This window comes from Bos indicus x Bos taurus, chromosome 1 (assembly GCF_003369695.1).
Source record: "Bos indicus x Bos taurus breed Angus x Brahman F1 hybrid chromosome 1, Bos_hybrid_MaternalHap_v2.0, whole genome shotgun sequence".
NCBI lineage: Eukaryota > Metazoa > Chordata > Mammalia > Artiodactyla > Bovidae > Bos > Bos indicus x Bos taurus.
Window position 1 is genome coordinate 70,690,810 of NC_040076.1, and position 23,689 is coordinate 70,714,498.

General features: G+C 38.1%; 1 protein-coding gene across 1 annotated transcript in view; it reads right to left on the minus strand.

Moving 5' to 3' along the window:
- Positions 1-23,689, minus strand: part of UBXN7 (UBX domain protein 7) — a 60,074-nt gene that overhangs the window by 22,074 nt on the left and 14,311 nt on the right. The window contains exons 2-5 of the mRNA XM_027537271.1: positions 16,388-16,535; positions 11,029-11,096; positions 2,405-2,470; positions 501-613 (exon numbers count right to left, since the gene is read on the minus strand). Coding sequence (XP_027393072.1) covers positions 501-613; positions 2,405-2,470; positions 11,029-11,096; positions 16,388-16,535 — 395 coding nt within the window. The remainder of the gene's footprint in view (positions 1-500; positions 614-2,404; positions 2,471-11,028; positions 11,097-16,387; positions 16,536-23,689) is intronic.

The following is a 23,689-nucleotide window of genomic DNA, read 5'->3' on the forward strand; positions in this document are numbered from 1 at the left end:
AAAGAAACATGGTTCCCCTGCCCTCATTGAGCTTATAATTTAGCAGACAATCAAATAAACCTGCTCCAGAAGGTTTTCCTTTGGTTTCAGCTAAATTAAAACCAAGAACTGAAGAACATATTTTGCAATTAGAAATACTCTTTTCAAACACACTTGGATCCTCATAAAAAATATGAGTAAAAGGTAACTATAAACAATCCACAAATGGCCAAAACACCCAGAGACTATTCCCAGTAGTAGTCAAAGACATATAAACTTTAAATGATAAAAAAAATAATAAATAAAAATGGCAGATTCTAAAATGATGCCACACAATAAGGTGATTTTATTAGGTAATATCATATACTGGTGGTAGAAATATAAATCAACGTAACTTTCTAGATATCTCATTAAGACGCCAATTTCTCTATATGTTGAAAACTTTTTTTTGCTCTTAGAAAAATGCCACTAAAAACTGCAAAAGGATTCACAGGTTGGGTTTAGAATCTCCAACAACTTACTGTTTCAAAACTGCCTTTATGCATCAAATCAATGGGTGGCCGGAACAGATCTGCAAGGGTAGTTAGTTTCTTATCTATCGCTCCTCCATTTCTTAATTCCTGTTCTTGCCGAACTGCAACACAGGAGGATAAGAAAGTTTCAATTAGCCATAAAAGTCATGAAATCTCCCAACTAAAACAATGTATCAATTGCAAGAACTAATGAACAATGTGCTTGATCTCAAATGCAAAGATCTAAGGCTGACTCTGAAAAATAATACAAAGTGAGTTGGGGAGAAAGTCTTAAGACTTGGTGCTCTCTATCCAAAGGTAGGGATAAAGGCAAAAATTATCTAAGAGTCACTATTCAAAATATTTCCTTCACATACTCAAAATGAACTTAAGCATACAAAAAAATTTTCATCTCCATTTATCTAATTTTGAAAGTCACCTTAATTTATCTAGCTACATTCCAGTTGTTTCAACATTCCCAATCTTGAAAGATTCTGCCGGTGAGAGACAATGACTACCGAGGTCATCTGCTCCTCAAAGCGTACAGGATTCCCTGGATGACTTAAGTCAGTCTGGATTCCACTCTCTCAAGTTACAAGACCTATCTGAGCTTCAACGAACTCATTATAAATCATTACAAAATCATATATGGTCCAAAAGTTCCTCACATATTCTCCAAACATATCTGTCCTTTTCTTTAGGGTTCCATTACTAAATCAGTACTGCTGCTGCTGCATCACTTCAGTCATGTCCGACTCTGTGTGACCCCATAGACAGCAGCCCACCAGGCTCCCCCGTCCCTAGGATTCTCCAGGCAAGAACACTGGAGTGGGTTGCCATTTCCTTCTCCAGTGCATGAAAGTGAAAAGTGAAAGTGAAGTCGCTCAGTCATGTCCAACCCTCATCGACCCCATGGACTGCAGCCTTCCAGGCTTCTCCATCCATGGGATTTTCCAGGCAAGAGTACTGGAGTGGGGTGCCATTGCCTTCTCCGAAATCAGCACTAAATCCACTAAAAGTAGATGGTCAAGATTCTCGTTCTAATTTATCCCACAGAAAGACATAAATTTATTTCAAACAGCTGTAGCCAAAATGTTAATAGTGGCTGCGTGGGGTAATATGGCTTTTTCTTGTATTTTTCAATCCCTGTAATAATCATTTTCATTGCAGTCATTCCTTTAATTGACATATATCAGGTTCCTGAGGAAAATCAGTTTTTATTTTATTATAGTCAGCATTTAAGTGCTCATTCAGAAATGGATTAAGTTCGTAAATAATCAGATTTCTATTATATCCACTTCTCTTATTCTTCTATAATCAAGTAGGTTAGAATTTAGAATAATTCAGCTCAAGGGGGTGGAGAAGGACATGGCAACCCACTTCAGTACTCTTGCCTGGAAAATCCCATGGACGGAGGGGCCTGGTAGGCTACAGTCCATGGGGTTGCGAAGAGTTGGACATGACTGAGCGACTTCACTCTCATTTTTCACTTGCATGCACTGGAGCAGGAAATGGCAACCCACTCCAGTATTCTTGCCTGGAGAATCCCAGGGACAGAGGAGCCTGGTGGGCTGCCGTCTGTGGAATCGCACAGAGTTGGACATGACTGAAGCAACTTAGCAGCAGCAGCAGCAAGGGAGAGTTAATAACAATCACAGACTGAATTCATAATTTACTTTTCAAAATAAGATGAATCCTCAAAGTTATTAGGCCTAATATTAATCATTTTTTTTCTTTTTAAGAAAAAAATTATATAGAACAAACCAGGATCTTGACCTGAAGGGGAGTGTATGGGTGCTTTTCCACCTTGTGGTTTTATCTGCAGGAGACGGGGAGGGAGAAAAAGACAAGAATGGAGGCAGAAGGAAGGAGGAAGAGAAAAGGAGATGATAAACTGATCCATAGATACCTACTAGTTTCAGTTTGAAAATCCCGGAAACCATCAAATATTGAACGTGCAGGCCGTCGTCTTTTAGGAGCTTTAGGAGAAAAAAACAGAATTGACACAAAAGCTTAAACATTAACTTTTTAACAATTCTAAAATGTCTTTATAAGAATTTCTTATTTTAAGACACTAAGATTGATAATAGTGCCCTCTTCCAAAAAATAAAATATTTTTAAAACTTTCAAGTCGTTCATATATAGTTAATGTAACCATTTTCAGACCAACATTTTGTTATATAAAAAAGAAAATTAAGGTCCAGCCAAGACTTGGCCAAACTTATGTAAAAAGACAGGAAGAAGGATTGTGAGGATGATTCCACATGGAGATGAATCTTACACATGCTCCACATACCAAATTCAGGTTATTTTAAAGGATCTGCCTACCCTTTAGTACAATACTTGAGTAAATTTTAAACCATAATATTTAAGAACTACTTCTTAGTAAGTGGCACACATGTAGAATTATAAACATCAAAAAACAATTTTAATTTTAGAGTATAAATTTTTCCTATAATTACAGAGAAATAAACAGAACCAATGTCTTCTGATACTGTTGAATAGGGTCTATAACCCAATCCTTAAGTATTGTACAGATAAAGTTTCAAAAGCAATTATCAAAATGTTATCTTCCTGTATGTTCTGAAACCTAAAAAATTTACCAGGGCTTAAATGGGAAAAGAATCTGAAAAAGGATAGATACATGTATATTATATATAACTGAATCACTTTATTGTACACCTAAAACTAACACACAACTGTAAATCAACTATAATATAAAATTTTTTTTAAATTACTAGGTCTTTATATACATTAAATAAGGACATTTAATGATTCCTTCAATATAGGTGACAGTCATTAAGTTGGCTTATGGCAAGCCCGGCAAGCATGTAACTAGAACAATACTCTGTAAGAAATGATGATTAGATAGTAAAAACAGATAGAAACTATGAAAGTCCCCCAATCCCAAGTTCAAAGCATCCTTCGAAACAGCCTGCATTTTCCATTATATAGAGTAATTCTTTAAGAACTACTGAGTAAAAAGCAAAACAAAAAAATAACAAAAAAATGCAGAACCACATGTTAAAAAATTACTTATTTGTTTAAAGCATTATCTGTTAGTATATCATTTGGAAGATTCCCCTGGAGAAGGGCAAGGCAACCCACTCCAGTATTCTTGCCTGGAGAATCCCATGGACAGAGGAGCCCGGTGGGCTACAGTCCATGGGGTCCCAAAGAGTTGGACATAACTGAAGCGATTTAGCACATGTTATTTACGCACTTATGCATATCAGTATTTACATTGAAGAATCACAATATTATCTCTAGGAAAAGGAATTTGGTAAAAATGAGAGGCTTCTATATTTAAACTTTGCATTGAATTTCAAATTTAACTTGAATTTTACATATAAATTGTTTTATTTTATTGAATAAATTATACAAATTTTAAATTTTATTAAACTTATAAAATTTAAATATTGCATTATTTCTCTATCCCTCCCTTTATACAGAAGAAGCAAGAAATATTCTTTTCAATCTTGGAACTATTTTTATTTAAGAGTTCCTATCTTAAATATATATGTTTCTAGCAGTAATAATTTCTCAATGATTTCTTAAAACTCATTATCAAGTACTATTTAACCATAACAAGCAAGTTTTAACCAATTATTAACCATAACAATGAAAAATTATCTTCGGTTAAGACATAGAACAGCTGCTTAAGAAAGCATATTATTATTGGAGAGGTAGTACATAATATATAAAAGGTAGTTTTTTAATTTTTAAATTACCAATGGCAGGCCAATCAACATTCTACATTCTTTATACACATACATATCCACTCCCCCAACCCTGCCTCCAATTTTAGCACTTCTCAATCTCCTGGAGATTCATCGTAGGTCCTTACTGCTAGCTTTCCAACTACCCTCGTATTTCTTGGACTCATGACCTATTCCCATTTGTTTCCCCCTTATTTATCCTAAGTCGAAGCAAGAACTTCTCCTCAGGCCACTACACCTCTAGCTTCAGGACCATTATTACTCCTGCCTGCCTCTTCATACATGGTTTCCAGACTCTTCCAAACCATATGCTAAAAGTAAACATCAGTCCTCTTTATTCTTACTCTACTACTCACAAAGTAGAGTACTGGTCACTGAGGTCAAAGAAACTAAGCTGCAAAGAGCTAAAAGAGATTCACTCGGAGCTTCACAGTCAGAATAGGGGAGAAACAGAGGGAAAAAAAAATATGAGAAGGGGAGCACTGTTTCACATTTTCACAAATCTCTGTTAATAACTGCTATAAGAGAAGACACCTGAATTTTTAGATCTGCTTCTGCATTCAATCTGCTGCTATTCTTTTAATTCAAGTATATGAAGAAAAATAAAATTTAACTTCACACAGGCATGTAATTGTAAAAGGGAAGAGTATTTTAACAGTTTTAAGGTAATTGTCAACATTTTCCTCAGCTACTACACCAAACTCAATCAGAAGTAATTTCTTAAAGGTTGGTAGCCAACATGGAATCTGAAATATTATCAATGAACTTTTCATACTCTGCTACATTTAAATCTACTGGTCTACGTGTTAGGCAGGCTCTGTGACAGCACCCAATTATCCCTATCTCATGACCTGTGCGTGAACATCTTGAGTATGTGCAAGATCAAACAGAATGAGGCAGAGGTGACAGGATGTCACTTCCAATAATCAGGTTACAAAAAGATGGTGGCTTCCATCCTGAGCTGTCCTCTCTGGCTCTCTCATTTGCTCTGTGGTAAGGAACTGATGATGTCTCCAGTCAACCATCAGCCACATAAGTGAATTTAGACTCTTCCTCTAGTCATGCTTTGGGATGCCTGTAGACCTGGCTGACACCTTGATTATACCCTTGAGAGACCATAAAAGAGGGACCCAACTAAGCCACACCTGGATTCCTAACACATAGAAATGGTGATATAACAGACGTTTGTTGTTTCAGGACGTTAAATTTTGAAACAATTTGTTAAACAGCAGCAGATATCTAATATATATTGCATATACAAATACATATTGATCAGAACAGATATTTCACCCATGTACAATTTTGTAACAGTGTGCTTTGGTGGCTTGAAAATATTTGTTCACTGAGTTATGCAAAACATTCCAAATATTGACCACTTCATCATAAAATATTTTAAAAAATAACTATCTGTTAATGTCACCACTAATCTCATCAGAAGATTATTAGATGTGAAAAGAAGGGAAGTGAAAAGCAAAGGAGAAAAGGAAAGATATACTCATTTGAATGCACAGTTCCAAAGAATAGCAAGGAGAGATAAGCCTTCCTCAGTGATCAATGAAAAGAAATAGAGGAAAACAATAGAATGGGAAAGACTAGAGATCTCTTCAAGAAAATTAGAGATATCAAGGAAACATTTCATGCAAAGATGGGCTCGATAAAGGACAGAAATGGTATGGACCTAACAGAAGCAGAAGAGATTAAGAAGAGATGGCAAGAATACACAGAAGAACTGTACAAAAAAGATCTTCACGACCCAGATAATCACGATGTTGTGATCACTCACCTAGAGCCAGATATCCTGGAATGTAAAATCAAGTGGGCCTTAGGAAGCATCACTACGAACAAAGGCAGTGGAGGTGATGGAATTCCAGTGGAGCTATTTCAAATCCTGAAAGATGATGCTGTCAAAGTGTTGCACTCAATATGCCAGTAAATTAGGAAAACTCAGCAGTGGCCACAGGACTGGAAAAGGTCAGTTTTCATTCCAAACCCAAAGAAAGGCAATGCCAAAGAATGCTCAAACTACCACACAATTGCACTCATCTCACACGCTAGTAAAGTAATGCTCAAAATTCTCCAAGCTAGGCTTGAGCAATACATGAACTGTGAACTTCCAGATGTTCAAGCTGGTTTTAGAAAAGGCAGAGGAACCAGAGATCAAATTGCCAACATCTGCTGGATCATCAAAAAAGCAAGAGAGTTCCAGAAAAACATCTATTTCTCCTTTCTTGACTATGCCAAAACCTTTGACTGTGTGGATCAGAATAAACTGTGGAAAATTCTGAAAGAGATGGGAATACCAGACCATCTGATCTGCCTCTTGAGAAACCTGTATGCAGGTCAGGAAGCAACAGATAAACTGGACATGAAACAACAGACTTGTTCCAAATAGGAAAAGGAGTATGTCAAGGCTGTATATTGTCACCATTTTTATTTAACTGATATGCAGAGTACATCATGAGAAACACTGGGCTGGAGGAAGCACAAGCTGGAATCAAGACTGCCAGGAGAAATATCAATAACCTCAGATATGCAGATGACACCACCCTTATGGCAGAAAGTGAAGAACTAAAGAGCCTCTTGATGAAAGTGAAAGTAGAGAGTGAAAAAGTTGGCTTAAAGCTCAACATTCAGAAAACGAAGATCATGGCATCCGGTCCCATCGCTTCATGGCAAGTGGATGGGCAAACAGTGGAAACAGTGGCTGACTTTATTTTTTTGGGCTCCAAAATCACTGCAGATGGTGATTGCAGCCATGAAATTAAAAGACGCTTACTTCTCGGAAGGAAAGTTACAACCAACCTAGACAGCATATTCAAAAGCAGAGACATTACTTTGCCAACAAAGGTCCGTCTAGTCAAGGCTATGGTTTTTCCAGTGGTCATGTATGGATGTGACAGTTGGACTATAAAGAAAGCTGAGTGCTGAAGAATTGATACTTTTGAACTGTGGTGTTGGAGAAGACTCTTGAGAGTCCCTTGGACTGCAAGGAGATCCAACCAGAACATTCTGAAGGAGATCAGCCCTGGGATTTCTTTGGAAGGAAAGATGTTGAAGCTGAAACTCCAATGGTTTCGCCAACTGATGTGAAGAGCTGACTCATTGGAAAAGACCCTGATGCTGGGGAAAATTGAGGACAGGAGGAGAAGGGGACGACAGAAGAAAAGATGATTGGATGGCATCACCGACTCAATGGACATGGGTTTGGGTGGACTCCGGGAGTTGGTGATGGACAGGGAGGCCTGGTGTGCTGCGGTTCATGGGGTCACAAAGAGTCGGACATAACTGAGCGACTGAACTTAACTGAATCTCATTAGAAAGCCTTTAAGTACTAGGAAGCTAACAAGATCACAATCATGGACTTAAACTTTCTAAAATTCTAAGTTCTGCATGAAAGCTGTTTTTTCCTCAAATGACTGGCAACAATTAATGTCAATTGTTTGCCTTGAAGCAGTTAACAGGCTTTGTTCACATTCAAGAAAATGTCTGCCAAATGCCTAACTCTAAATAACTACAGTTTGTCAGTAATCTTTCAAGAAAAATAGCGTTCCATAAAAAAAGCAGCTAGTTTAGGTTTCAACTCAAACACGAATACAAGCGTTTTTCTTTAAAGTAACCAGAGCACTTCAGTATACAGAAGTGCTTTATGTACACATCCTATTTCATCAAAAAGAATAGTTTAAAAATATGGGTCAAGATCAAATGAAATTAATTTTTATTGCTTTGCCAAGAATGTTAATAAGTAAAATTGGCTTTAAAAAAAAAAAAAAAACCCTGCAAGTATGTATTAGTGAAGAATTCAACAAGTAGCAGCAGTCTGGTGCTACTGTCCTGATTTAATTAAGATGGCAGTAGTTTGACCAATCATTGCTTCTCAACTATCAGCCCAAATGTCAACACTGTGAAAAAGGCAAATAACTTGTTAGTATTATTATGAAAATGGTTCTGTTCTTACAGACCCACTGAAAGGGTATCAGGGACTCTCAGACCACACTTTGAGAAACACACTTTAAATCGATACTACTCCTAAGAAGAAAACAGTTCTCCAAAAACCTTTTCAAAGTTATTATAAGGTCTACTAATGAAAGTTAAGACTGACTTCCTAATTGTATAAAGTCATTCTTATCCCCCACCCTCATCAAACCAGAGGTAAAAGAAAGTCATGTTTCAAATAGAAACTCTCTTGCTTCAAACAGTAAAACAGCATAGAACCCATTTGCTGTAGTCTTCCCCACACAAAGATCCTGCCTTTATTCCTTGCAATAAAGGAAAGAGAAAGCTTCCAAGGGCATTATTCCTGAGCTCTATTACATTTATATGTAAAAAAAAAAAAAAAAGCAGAAAGCACATATTATTCTTCAATATTCAGACCTTATAGTGCTCTTTCTCCCATCTTTATTTCTGAATCTTCTTCTCATCACTATTTCTGATGCTGGAGAGTACATTCTTTATTTCTTTCTACAGTAAACTCCAAAGCTGCCAGGTTAAAGATCAATCTTAAAACTCCCAACTAACTGGATTTTTCAAATCAAAAGACATGGTTTATATAATTTTCTTCATCTTTTTCTTACAACTTATTTCTTCTTTTAGCCTGCCTACCGACTTCTTATAGACCTATTTTTTGGCATCACTATTCTCAATATACACAATACATATTTCTATGACGCTGTCTACCCAACCGAATCACAACTTCTTCTTCTGGGTTTTGGGTTTCTTTTTAAGTTTTTTTGGCCACACTACATAGCAGGCAAAATTTTAGTTTCTCCATCAGGGATGGAACCTGTGCCTCTAACAGTGGCAAGTGCAGAATCTTAACCACTAGACTGGCAGGGAAGTTCCTTATCTTCTGTAGTTTTAATATACTTCTTAAGGCCTAAAATATCTGGCTCACAAAAGGTAAGTGCTTGTTAAAATAAAATTATACGCAATGTTGAGCATCTTTTCATGTGTTTGTTGGCCATCTGTGTGTCTTCTTCGGAGAAATGTCTGTGTAGGTTTTTTGCCCATTTTTGATCGTGTTATTTGTTTTTCTGGTACTGAGCTGCATGTATATTTTGGAGACTAATCCTTTGTCAATTATCTTGTTTGCAATTATTTTCTCTCATTCTAAGGGTTGTCTTTTAATCTTATTTGTTTCCTTTGTTGTGCAAAAGCTTTTAAGTTTAATTAAATCCCCTTTGTATATTTCCATTTTGCTTTTGTTTTTATTTCCATTACTCCAGGAGGTGGCTCAAAGAGGATTTTGCTATGATGTATGTCAAAGACTGTACTGCTGATGTTTTCCTCTAAGAGCTTTATAGTAATGCAAGTCAAAACTATAATGAGGTATCACCTCACACTGGTCAGAATGGTCATCATTAAAAAATCTACAATCAATAAATGCTGGAGAAGATATGAAGAAAAGGGCATCCTCATGCACTGTTGGTGGGAATGTAGATTGATACAGCCACTATGGAGAACAGTACAGATTCCTTAAAAAAACTAGGAGCAGAACTACCATGTGACCCAGCAATCCCACTACTGAATATACACCCTGAGAAAACCATAATTGAAAGAAACACATGTACCCCAATATTCCGAGTGAAGTAAGTCAGAAAGAGAAAGACAGATATTGTATATTAATGCATGCATATGGAATCTAGATGTTACTGATGAACCTATTTGCAGGGCAGCAATGGAGACAAAGACATACAGAACAGACTTGTAGACACAGTAGAAGAGGGCAGGACGAACTGAGAGCAGCATGGAAACATACACATCACCATATGTAAAACAGACAGCCAGTGGGCATGTGCTGTGTGACACAGGGAGCTCAACCCAGTGCTCCGTAACTACCTAGAAGGATGGGATGGGGCGGGAGATAGAGGTTCAAGAGAAAGGAAACATATGTGTACCTGTAGCTGATTCATGATGTATGGCAGAAACCAGTACAATATTGTAGAAACCAGTACAATATTGTAAAGCAATTATCCCCCCAACCCAAATTTTTAAAGAATAACAAAATCTGCCTTCCAACGCAGGGGACAAAGGTTCTGTCCTTAGTCGGGGAACTAAGATCCCACATGCCTTGGGGCAACTAAGACCTGATGCAGCCAAGTAAGTACAATACAATAATACAATAATAATAATACAAAAATACAATAATAATTTTGTGTTAAAAAAACTATAATTTTTCTTTAAATCTGATTAAATGTTCTATTTCCTACTATGCACCCCAGACTGATACCATAATTTTTTGCATGGATTAGAGATTATTTTCTCCTTTTTTCAATACAGGAATGGCACTTCTAGAAATTAAATAAGAGTTTCCTGGTGGTTCAGTGGCTAAGACTTTCCGCTCCCAATGCAGGGGACCTGGGTTCAATCCCTGGCCAGGGAACTAGATCCCACATGTGTCAACTAAGAGCTGGTAGAGCCAAATAAATAAATACATTAAAAAAAAAAAAAGAGTGAAGATATAGTGTATCAAGACAGTAAGGACATGGCAGTCAAATGGGTATTCAAAAAAACAAAACAAAACAAAACAATCAGTCTTTTATCTAATGATAGATTTATTTCCATTATAAGGCAGCAATTCCTTTTGCTTATTTTCCTCCTTTTGGCCTTCTGAAACAGCTATCAACTTTTTAATCTGATTCACTCATCAGAAAGAACCAACTGTGCAACTTGCCTCAGTGGAGTACGGAATTACAAGGTAAGAACTGACTGTACTTTAAATAATAACCTCTGAAGAAGCCTTCACATCTTTTGATAGCTTCATTAAAATCCTGAAGACAACAATAAAGGCAAATAAAGCTAGGAAAAAAAGGTAAACTTACCACCAAACAAAGGTTCTGGTTCCACCAGTATTTCTTGCTTTTGAGGAATTGGGGCACGAACTTCCTCTCTATTAAGAAAAAAGAATAAGTGGGAAAATATCCAAATGAAAACTGTTTTCTGCTACCTATTCTCACTGTAATTATTATGAATACATTCAAATTAACAAGTAAAATGAACAACAGACTTAGTGACTTTAAGGAACCACATTAAATTATGACAAGTGATTGTTGGGTGATTTCCAAATAGAGATCAACTGGGACAAGGTACCTGGCATAGACAGAGCAAATGGGCTTAAGGAAAGAGAACAAACATAAAAATAAAAGATACTGTGCCTTTCCTCTTAAGTTCCCTACCCTAAATTCTTAAGGAAAAAGAACACAGGAAATTTATACACACACAAAAAAAGTTCAGGAATAAATTAATGGAAAAATATGAGCTTAATAAAAGCAATATTACATCACCACTACATCAAATAGAGAATTAAAACACAGATATATTAATATAAGTTTAAACAGGCAGTTAATTTTATGCTAGTTATGATGGAGCTAAAGTAAGTAGTTGCTGTTTTGTTGTTTAGTCACTAAGTCATGTCCAACTCTTTTGTGATCCCATGGACTGTAGCCTGCCAGGTTCCTCCAACCACGGGACTTCCCGGCAAGAATACTGGAGTAGGTTGTCATTTTCTTTTCCAGGGGATCTTCCTGACCCAGGGATCAAACTGCATGTCCTGTGTTAGCAGGCGATTCTTTACCACTGAGTCACCAGGGAAGTCCAACCTAGGCAGTACTTTTGGATTATTCATTAAAGAGACACTAATAACAGGAAAAAACACGCATCTTTTAAAAGCCTATAAATTCTTCAGAGTTTACCTCCAGAGGGTTTACTAATAATCCATCTCTTCTAGTAAACAATACTCATTTAGATATGCTGTAAAAATGGTACATATCTCTTTAAATGTCATTTAGTTATTTGAGCTTTAACTCAACTACAAAACTCTGCTGATTAATGTTCATAGCACGTAGTAAGTTCCAAATTTAATATGTTCCTCTTAAATGTTAATTTAACTTAGGCCAATGTTTTTCATTCAGGTGTTTCTATAGTAATACCTGAGCTTAAGGCTCTGTTTTTGACACCTAAAAGTTGAAACATCAAAACATGCTATTTAATGAAGTATCAATACTCATTTGTCAACAAAAACTAACATACTGTAAATAAAAAAGAACTAGTCAGACAAATGGAGAAGGCAATGGCACCCCACTCCACTACTCTTGCCTGGAAAATCCCATGGACGGAGGAGCCTGGTGGGCTGCAGTCCATGGGGTTGCTGGGAGTCGGGCAAGACTGAGCGACTTCACTTTCACTTTACACTTTCATGCACTGAAGGAAATGGCAACCCACTCCAGTGTTCTTGCCTGGAGAATCCCAGGGACGGTGGAGCCTGGTGGGCTGCCGTCTCTGGGGTAGCACAGAGTCGGACACGACTGAAGCGACTTAGCAGCAGCAGTCAGACAAAGAAATCTACAATAAGCCAAATGAGTGAAGCATAAATGATAATTTAGTATTACGTTATGAACTCTTTCCTACTGGATTTCAGTCACTGCTCACAAACAGAACTGCAATACTCTGAAGAAACAGACATGTGTCTCTAAGAAGAAGCTCTATTAAATCTCTTTCACCAAAGAAGAATAGGCCATTATCTTAAGAAAAAGATATCTTAACAGACAACTTTTACCTGAATAGATCTTTCCATCATTGGTATACTTTACTTTACATTTTATGTGAAAGTGTGTGCGTGTACAGAATTATCTCAATCTAAGGCTTCCAAGGGAACATTTCATGCAAAGATGGGCTTGATAAAGGACAGAAATGGTATGGACCTAACAGAAGCAGAAGATACTAAGAAGAGATGGCAAGAATACACAGAAGAAATATCAAAAAAGATCTTCACGACCCAGATAATCATGATGGTGTGATCACTGACCTAGAGCCAGACATCCTGCAATGTGAAGTCAAGTGGGCCTTAGAAAGCATCACTAGGAACAAAGCTAGTGGAGGTGATGGAATTCCCGTGGAGCTCTTTCAAATCCTGAAAGATGATGCTGTGAAAGTGCTGCACTCAATATGCTAGCAAATTTGGAAAACTCAGCAGTGGCCACGGGACTGGAAAAGGTCAGTTTTCATTCCAATCCCAAAGAAAGGCAATGCCAAAGAATGCTCAAACTTGCACACAATTGCACTCATCTCACACGCTAGCAAAGTAATGCTCAAAATTCTCCAAACCAGGCTTCAGCAATATGTGAACCGTGAACTTCCTGATGTTCAAGCTCGTTTTAGAAAAGGCAGAAGAACCAGAGATCAAATTGCCAACATCCTCTGGATCATGGAAAAAGCAAGAGAGTTCCAGAAAAACATTTATTTCTGCTTTCTTGACTATGCCAAAGCCTTTCACTGTGTGGATCAGAATAAACTGTGGAAAATTCTGAAAGAGCTGGGAATACCAGACCACCTGACCTGCCTCTTGAGAAATTTGTATGCAGGTCAGGAAGCAACAGTTAGAACTGGACGTGGAACAACAGACTGGTTCCAAATAGGGAAAGGAGTACGTCAAGGCTGTATACTGTCACCCTCCTTATGTAACTTATATGCAGACTACATCATGAGAAACGCTGGACTAGAAGAAGCACAAGCTGGAATCAAGATTGCCAGGAGAAATATCAATAACCTCAGATAGGCAGATGATACCACCCTTATGGCAGAAATGAAGAGGAACTAAAAAGCCTCTTGATGAAAGTGAAAGTGGAGAGTGAAAAGGTTGGCTTAAAGCTCAACATTCAGAAAACGAAGATCATGGCATCCGGTCCCATCACTTCATGGCAAATAGATGGGGAAACAGTGTCAGACTTTATTTTTTGGGGCTCTAAAATCACTGCAGATGGTGACTGCAGCCATGAAATTAAAAGACACTTACCCCTTGGAAGGAAAGTTATGACCAACCTAGATAGCATATTCAAAAGCAGAGACATTACTTTGCCAACAAAGTCAAGTCTAGTCAAGGCTATGGTTTTTCCTGTGGTCATGTATGGATGTGAGAGTTGGACTGTGAAGAAGGCTGAGCGCCGAAGAATTGATGCTTTTGAACTGTGGTGTTGGAGAAGACTCTTGAGAGTCCCTTGGACTGCAAGGAGATCCAACCAGTCCATTCTGAAGGAGATCAGCCTGGGAGTTCTTTGGAAGGAATGATGCTAAAGCTGCAACTCCAGTACTTTGGCCACATCATGCGAAGAGTTGACTCATTGGAAAAGACTCTGATGCTGGGAGGGATTGGGGGCAGGAGGAGAAGGGGACGACAGAGGATGAGATGGCTGGATGGCATCACTGACTTGATGGACGTGAGTCTGGGTGAACTCCAGGAGCTGGTGATGGACAGGGAGGCCTGGCGTGCTGCGATTCATGGAGTCGCAATGAGTCGGACATGACTGAGCGACTGAACTGAAGGCTTCCTGGTAGCTCAGCCGGTAAAGAATCTGTCTGCAATGCAGGAGACCCCAGTTTGATTCCTGGGTTGGGAAGATCTCCTGGAGAAGGGATAGGCTACCCACTCCAATATTCTTGGGTGTCCCTGGTGGCTAGGCTGGTAAAGAATCCGCTTGCAATTCAGGACACCTGGGTTTGATCCCTGGGTTGGAAGATACCTGGAGAAGGAAACGGCTACCGACTCCAGTATTCTGACCTGGAGAATTCCATGGACTGCATACTCCATGGGGTCGCAAAGAGCTGGACACAACTGAGCAACTTTCACACAGAAGGCAATTTACTTACTCAAGAAACAAGTCTTAAATCTGATGAAATATATCAATTAGGGCCATGGCTTAATTAGTAGTCCTTATACAGAAAGACATATTTTAGGTTATCTATTCCAAGACTGCTGGCTACCTAATGAAATGGAAGAATGGAACAGAAGGTGAACTGTATAGAAAGAAAACCTGTTAAGAAAGTAGGCTATGGTGTTAGTCACTCAGTTGTGCCTGACTCTTTGAGACCCCATGGAGCACACCAGGCTCATCTGTTCAGGGGATTCTCCAGGCAAGAATACTGGAGTGGACTGCTATTCCCTTCTCCAGGGGATCTTTCCCACCCAGGGATCAAACCTGGGTCTCCTGCACTACAGGCAGATTCTTTACCATTTGAGCAACTGACACTGGCTTAGGAAGTAGGTGCCACTATCAAATGCTAATCAATTAGTAATACAAATAATCTAAGCCAAATTATAATGTAATTCAGTAGGAAAAGACATTCATTAATCAAAAGTATTTTTAAGTACAATTAAGAAAACATGTTTTAAACAGTGAAGACTGATATGTCAGCTATGAATACCTGTTATAAACTAAATCATATTTTCATATTGATTTCCATTAAAGATTTCAGTTATGTTGGTGGAGATTGGATTACTGAACTTGAAATAAAAAGCCAATACAGATAGGAAAAAACTTCGTAAGATACAAATAAAAAATTTTTAAGTTCACACTTTGTGGGAAAATAGTATATTACTCTAGAATCTAGAACTAGATTTAAAAAAAAAAAAGCAATCATGTCCTGGAATGTTTCTGTGGCTTTTTAAATCTAATTTAGTAAATATAAAATCCACACCTTTGGCCTATTCTATTTAAGGGGATCCCTTCTGTCTAGTATCTCATGTTGTAAACATTAAAGAGTTATAAAGGGCTATCTGTATTAAAATCTTATTTAAGGGTATTTGAAATTTTGATTCAAAAATCAACGTATTTTCCAAAGACTACTGGAATTTTGCCTAACAGATATTCATTTTAAACTCTCCTTGGTATCAAACGTAAAGGGCGGAAAACATCAACGTACTTATCATTTGTCACTATTCTCCATATATTACAGTTCTATATGCTGAAGGTGCTTCTAAAGATTAGATACCTATAGTTATTTAAGGCATAAAGGATTAGAATTTTTTTCAAAAAATTTTCATGACAATTCAAAACTTTCCTGGGACAATGTAGGAAAATCTAAAAATGGGAGATCTGACCTTTATTGGGCTCTACTTGCATATCTGCTACTTAATTGCCGCATAGCTTGGGGAAATGGCTATACTTCAGCTTCCTGTGTAAAACATGGAAAATAATACCCACCTATAGGATTCTTCTGAGGATTAAATAATAGACTTGACAATGCTCTAGAGAATTTAAAGCACATAAGTATAAAAATGTCACCTGATACATTCAGATGCTTTCAACTTTTTATTTGTTCAAAATAGAGAATTAATCTAATTGACAAAAACGTAACTGCTCAATGTTGGCAGCAGGTAGCTCCTAATAATAAATATTAAATTCATACTCTGTGTGTGGTCTGACAGTGGAGACACTTGCTGAACTGGTACTGGGCTCTTCAGCGATTCCTCCACCATCCAAAAACATAGTGACTGCCATCTCCAGATTATTGTTGCAGGCTTCAAGCATATGTTTCCCTACACTTTCACTTGCACCTGAAATAGTATAAAAACAAGAAAAAAGTTAAACAAAGACATCTTCTTACATTCAATTCACATTAGAAGACAGAATGCCCAAGGAAATTAATAGTACTTTCCCTCTTTAGAATGTTTTTTTAATTAATTTATTTTTAAGTTGAAGGATAATTGCTTTACAGAATTTTGTTGTTTTCTGTCAAACCTCAACATGAATCAGCCATAGGTATACCTATGTCCCCGCCCTCTTGAATGTGCCTCCCATCTCCCTCCCCATCCCACCCCTCTAGGTTGATACAGAGCCCCTGTTTGAGTTCCCTGAGACATACAGCAAATTCTCATTGGGTACCTATTTTACACATGGTAATGTAAGTTTCCATGTTACTCTCCCCATAAATCTCACCCTCTCCTCCCCTTTCCCGTGTCCTTAGGTCTACTCTCTCTGTTTCTCCACTGCTGCCCTGCAAATAAATTCTTTGGTACCATCTTTCTAGATTTCATATATATGCATTAGTATATGATATTCATCTTTCTCATTCTGACTTACTTCACTCTGTATAACAGGCTCCAGGTTCATCTACCTCATTAGAACTGACTCAAACAAGTTCCTTTTTATAGCTGAGTAATATTCCATTGTGTGTATGTACCACAACTTCTGTATCCATTTATCTGTCAATGGACATCTAGGTTGCTCCCATGTTCTAGCTACTATAAACTGTGCTGCAATGAACATTGATGTGTCTTTTTCAATTTTGGTTTCCTCAGCATATATGCCTAGGAGTGGGACTGCTGGGTCATATGGTGGTTCTATTCCTAGTTTTTTTAAGGAATCTCCATACCATCTTCCATAGTGGCTGTATCAATTTACATTCCCACCAACAGTGCAAGAGGGTTCCCTTTTCTCCACAGCCTTTCCAGCAGGTACTGTTTGTAGACCTTTTGATGATGGCCATTCTGACCAGGAGAATGACCATTATGGCAGAAAGCAAAGAACTAAAGAGCCTCTTGATGAAAGTGAAAGAGGAGAGTGAAAAAGTTGGCTTAAACTAAACATTCAGAAAACTAAGATCATGGCATCCTGTCTGATCACTTCAAGGCAAATAGATGGCAAATGGAAACAGTGAGAGACTTTTATTTTCTTGGGCTCCAAAATCACTGCAGATGGTGACTGCAGCCATGAAATTAAGATGCTTGCTCCTTGGAAGAAAAGCTATGACCAACCTAGATGGCATATTAAAAAGCAGAGACATTACTTTGCCAACAAAGGTCCATCTAGACAAAGCTATGGTTTTTCCAGTAGTCACGTATAGATGTGAGAGTTGGACCATAAAGAAAGCTGAGCGCCAAAGAATTGATGCTTCTGAACTGTGGTGTTGGAGAAGACTCTTGAGAGTCCCTTGGACTGCAAGGAGCTCCAACCAGTTCATCCTAAAGGAAATCAGTCCTGAATACTCATTGGAAGGACTGATGCTGAAGCTGAAACTTCAATATTTTGGCCCCTCGATGCGAAAAACTGACTCATTGGAAAAGACTCTGATGCTGAGAAAGACTGAAGGCAGGAAGAGAAGGGGACAACAGAGGATGAGATGGTAGGATGGCATCACCAACTCAATGGACATTGAGTTTGAGCAAGCTCCAGGAGTTGGTGATGGACAGGGAATCCTGGCATGCTGCAGTCCATGGGGTCGCAAAGAATCGGACACAACTAAGTGACTAATTCTGACCAGTGTGAGGTGATATCTCATTGTAGTTTTGATTTGCACTTTTCTAATAATGAGCGATACTGAGCATCTTTTCATGTGTTTGTTATTCTGAGTTGTCTTTTCACCTTGCCTACAGTTTCCTTTGTTGTGCAAAAGCTTTTAAGTTTAATCAGGTTCCACTTGTTTACTTTTGTTTTTATTTCCATTATTCTAGGAGATGGGTCACAGAGGATCTTGCTTTCTTTTTTCTTTAAATAATTATTTAATTCTACACTGTTGCCTGATTAGTGTGAAATATACAGAACTAGAAAAGAAAACAGCAACATTAAAATGTAGTCTTCATAATAAAACAAAAACTAAATAAAGCGTTTATTTGCTATCTCTTTAAATAAACCAACTATATATTCAATATTTGTTAATCAACTGAAAAATAAAATGAAACATATCCTAGAAAGTTAGAACTACTTCATTAGAAAAAATGCAGTTCAGTTAGCAATTTCTATTTCTAACAGAAAGGAAGCATTTTCGTAATAATGGGAGAGGAGATGCTACATTTTTTGTCAAAGATATAATTAAATCAAAATCTGCTACGAAATGCCAATCTTCATCATTTAAAACTGGTCCTATCACACAGTTACTCATTTATTTGTACAGTAAAGCAAACATAATCTGTTTGACGCAATGTAAATTGGTAAAGCCCTTTAAGAAATCAATTTTTAAAAAATATTTATTTACTTGGCTGCACTGGGTCTTAGTTGTGTGACATGAGATCTTTGATCTTTGTTGTGGAATGCAGAATCTTTAGTTGAAGTATACGAACTCTTAGTTGCAGCATTTGGGATCTAGTTCCCTGAACAAGGATCAAACCTGGGCCCCCTATATTGGGAGCACAGAGTCTTAGCCAGTGGGTCACCAGGGAAGTCCTAAGAAATCAATTTTATAAGATGTTATCAGCAAACATAAAAATACCTTTTACAATTTTTGACCCAGTTATTTGGACTTGTAGTCTAGATAAACCTACATAAATCTATACAAATCTAAATAATCTATATAAATCTAGTCTAAATAAATCTATATAAAATACACACATAACCATGTCTATATACATGTCCAATATAACTTCAGTTAATACCGAAAAACTGGACAACATAAATGGCTAACAGCAGTAGAATCTAAATTGTAAATCTATTTGGTGGGACATTCTGTGAGCATTAAAAAGCATCTCAGGTCACAAGGAACTATATTCAATATCCTATAATAAACCACAATGGAAAAGAAAAAAAAAAAGCATCTCAGACTTTCCATTCGAGATGATTTTCTTTCTACCTGAATTTTGTCCCTTCGAGTTTCCTCCAGCCAAGACTGATGGTGTGTTGGTTTTTTGTTTTTGATCTGATAACACCTTTTATTTTGCCATTGTTCCTGAAAGTTTCAGTGGATATTCTATTTTAAGGCTGACAGTTATTTTTTCCCAGTACACTGAAGATAGCATTCCGGTGTCTTCTGGCTTCTGCTACTGCTTGTGGGAAGTAAGCTGCCAGACTAAAGAAAAACATTTTTATAGCAATCTGTTGTTTCTCTCTAGTTGCTTTTAAGATCTTCTCTGTCTTTGGTCTTCAGTAGTTTCACTCTGATTTGCTGGGGCTGACTTTATTTATCCTTCTTATGATTCATTGAACTTCAACCATAAAGACTTATCTTTTATCAATTCTGAAAAATTCTCAGACATTTTCTTTTAAGGGTCTTAGCTGAGGCATGCATCGACCTTCTGTTGCAGTGTCCCCTGCACTGGAAGACTGATTTCTTAACCACTGGACCAGGGAAGTCCCTGCCAATTTGTCTTTGACCTGTTCACGAGCTTTTGTGTTGTGCTATAACCAGATGCATCTGACTCTTTGCAACCCCACGGACTGTAGCCCACCAGGCTCCTCTGTCCATGGGATTTTTCAGGCAATAATATTGGAGTGGGTTGCAATTTCCTTCTCCAGGGGATCTTCCTAACCCAGGGATCAAACTTGCACCTCCTGCATTGCAGGCAGATTCTTTACCATAGTGCCACCTGGGAAGCCCTCATGAACTTTTAGTTTTAATTTTTTATAACTAGAAGTTCTGGGTTTTTTCTAATCTGATTGGTCATGTTTCAGAGACCCTTACTTCATACTCTTACTTTGATCTTTTTCCTTTATTCTAATAAATTAATCAAACTTCGAGGAATTACAAAGACAAAAGATAAACTACCTGCAGTCTCTAGTGGTCACTGTCTCTTGTTTCTGCTGGCTCTTGCCCACTGTGCCATGGTTTTTTGTGCATTTTGTGATTTTTCTGAATGTGATCTCAAGTGGCTTAGAATTTTAATCTGTAGATTTATGAAGCCTGGGTTGAAGGTACACCCCTTCTCAGAGAGGATGATTTAACAGATTTTGTAAAGTACCTGAGGGTACTACCAAACAGGGGCTATTTAAAATACATTCTTGACCTGAAGTTTTATATGACCACATGGGAAATGTGACCTTGTAAGAGCCTTTGCTATAAATTCTCAGTGAAGATATCTCCTACCACTCCCCAAATGCAAAGGTTCCAGTGTCGTGAATGGAAGAGGTCTCCTTGCAGATTCTTCTCCTTAGAAGGCAACAGGCTTGTTTCCTGTGCCCTATGAGGCTATCAAAAGAGAAATTTAAAGCCGTCCAGTTTGGGCACATTCAACCAGGGTGAAAGCTTAAACCTAGCTAACATCTCATTCCCAATTTCATTTAATATTTAAGCTTCTGAATATTCTTTATTTCCTTGCCAGCCAGTGAGGCATCTTGAAAGATTTTTAAAAATAAATATTTAAGTCAAGTCTTTAACTCTTCTTACCTAGATTACTACAATAGGCTCCTAAATGATCATCATTCCATTTTCCACCTTGCTGCTGAGGTTATGTTCTAATATACAAGTGTAATTATCACACATAAATACAAACACAAATACACACAAATGGCTTAAAATTCTTTAATGGCTCTCTGACACCTACAGTATAAATTTCAAAGTCCTTATGATATGGCAAGTCCTTTGTGATCAGACCTCAGCCTATCTCTCTGGCTTTGCCTCTCCTCTTCACCATCTTACAAATTCAGTATTGCCACACCAAATTACATGCTTGGAAAGTCTTTATTCTCCTTATCTCCTCCTTCATCCAGTTCATGCACACTCAAGAATCACTGTAAGCATTACTTTTGTCAATTCCTGTGCTGAGCATTCTCTATACTACCTCCTCCCCACTCTCACCGCTGTGATACTCTACTACATATGTGGATATACTACTAAGCATTAAATGCTTGTTTACTTTCTGTTTCCTCCAGAAGAGCAGGAGCTTCTTGAATTCATTTCTGTCTTGGTATCCCCAGCCCTAGTATTGTTGTTTGCTTGCATGTTACCAACATCCAGTAGGCTTAGAACTATCTCATAGTACTTCAGCTAACCAGTTAGTACACTGGGAAAGAAGTGCCAGACTTCAATCAAAAAAGCCTTCTATATCCTTTGAATTTTTTTTTTTTCGTGGCCAAGCCAAATGTTTGCAAGATCTAAGTTCCCCAACCAGGGACTGAACCAGGGTCCTGGCAGTGAAAGCACTGGATCCTAACCACTGGACTGCCAGAGAATTCCTCTATTCTTTGAATTTTAAACCACATATATTTGTTTTAAACTTCCCTTATAAAAGTGATATGGTTACACTGTGGAAATCACTAACAGCAAGTGGGTATTTAGGAAAAATGAACTTAAGATAAAACTTCCACTTAAAGCATCACATACAAATTTTTTAAATGGTATTACCAAGGGAACATTTCATGCAAAGATGGGCTCAATAAAGGACAGAAATGGTATGGACCTAACAGAAGCAGAAGAGATTAAGAAGAGGTGGCAAGAATACACAGAAGAACTGTACAAAAAAGATCTTCACGACTCAGATAAGCACGATGGTGTGATCACTCATCTAGAGCCAGACATCCTGCAATGTGAAGTCAAGTGGGCCTTAGAAAGCATCACTACGAACAAAGCTAGTGGAGGTGATGGAATTCCCGTGGAGCTCTTTCAAATCCTGAAAGATGATGCTGTGAAAGTGCTGCACTCAATATGCCAGCAAATTTGGAAAACTCAGCAGTGGCCACAGGACTGGAAAAGGTCAGTTTTCATTCCAAACCCAAAGAAAGGCAATGCCAAAGAATGCTCAAACTACCACACAATTGCACTCATCTCACATGCTAGTAAAGTAATGCTCAAAATTCTCCAAGCCAAGCTTCAGCAGTACGTGAACCGTGAACTTCCTGATGTTCAAGCTGGTTTTACAAAAGGCAGAGGAACCAGAGATCAAATTGCCAAATTCCAACATCTGCTGGATCCAGAAAAACATCTATTTCTGCTTTATTGACTATGCCAAAGCCTTTGACTGTGTGGATCACAATAGACTGTGGAAAATTCTTCAAGAGATGGGAATACCAGACCGCCTGATCTGCCTCTTGAGAAATCTGCATGCAGGTCAGGAAGCAACAGTTAGAACTGGACATGGAACAACAGACTGGTTCCAAATAGGAAAAGGAGTACGTCAAGGCTGTATATTATCACCCTGCTTATTTAACTTATATACAGAGTACATCATAAGAAACACTGGACTGGAAGAAGCACAAGCTGGAATCAAGATTGCTGGGAGAAATATCAATAACCTCAGATATGCAGATGACACCATCCTTATGGCAAAAAGTGAAGAGGAACTAAAAAGCCTCTTGATGAAAGTGAAAGTAGAGAGTGAAAAAGTTGGTTTAAAGCTCAACATTCAGAAAACGAAGATCATGGCATCCGGTCCCATCACTTCATGGGAAATAGATGGGGAAACAGTGGAAACAGTGTCAGACTTTATTTTTTGGGGCTCCAAAATCACTGCAGATGGTGATTGCAGCCATGAAATTAAAAGATGCTTACTCCTTGGAAGGAAAGTTATGACCAACCTAGATAGCATATTCAAAAGCAGAGACATTACTTTGCCAACAAAGGTCCGTCTAGTCAAGGCTATGGTTTTTCCTGTGGTCATGTATGGATGTGAGAGTTGGACTGTGAAGGCTGAGTGCCGAATAATTGATGCTTTTGAACTGTGGTGTTGGAGAAGACTCTTGAGAGTCCTTGGACTGCAAGGAGATCCAACCAGTCCATCCTAAAGGAGATCAGCCCTGGGATTTCTTTGGAGGGAATGATGCTAAAGCTGAAACTCCAGTACTTTGGCTACCTCATGCGAAGAGTTGACTCATTGGAAAAGACTCTGATGCTGGGAGGGATTGGGGGCAGGAGGAGAAGGGGACGACAGAGGATGAGATGGCTAGATGGCATCACTGACTCAATGGACGTGAGTCTGAGTGAACTCCGGGAGTTTGTGATGGACAGGGAGGCCTAGCGTGCTGCGATTCATGGGGTTTCGAAGAGTCGGACACGACTGAGCGACTG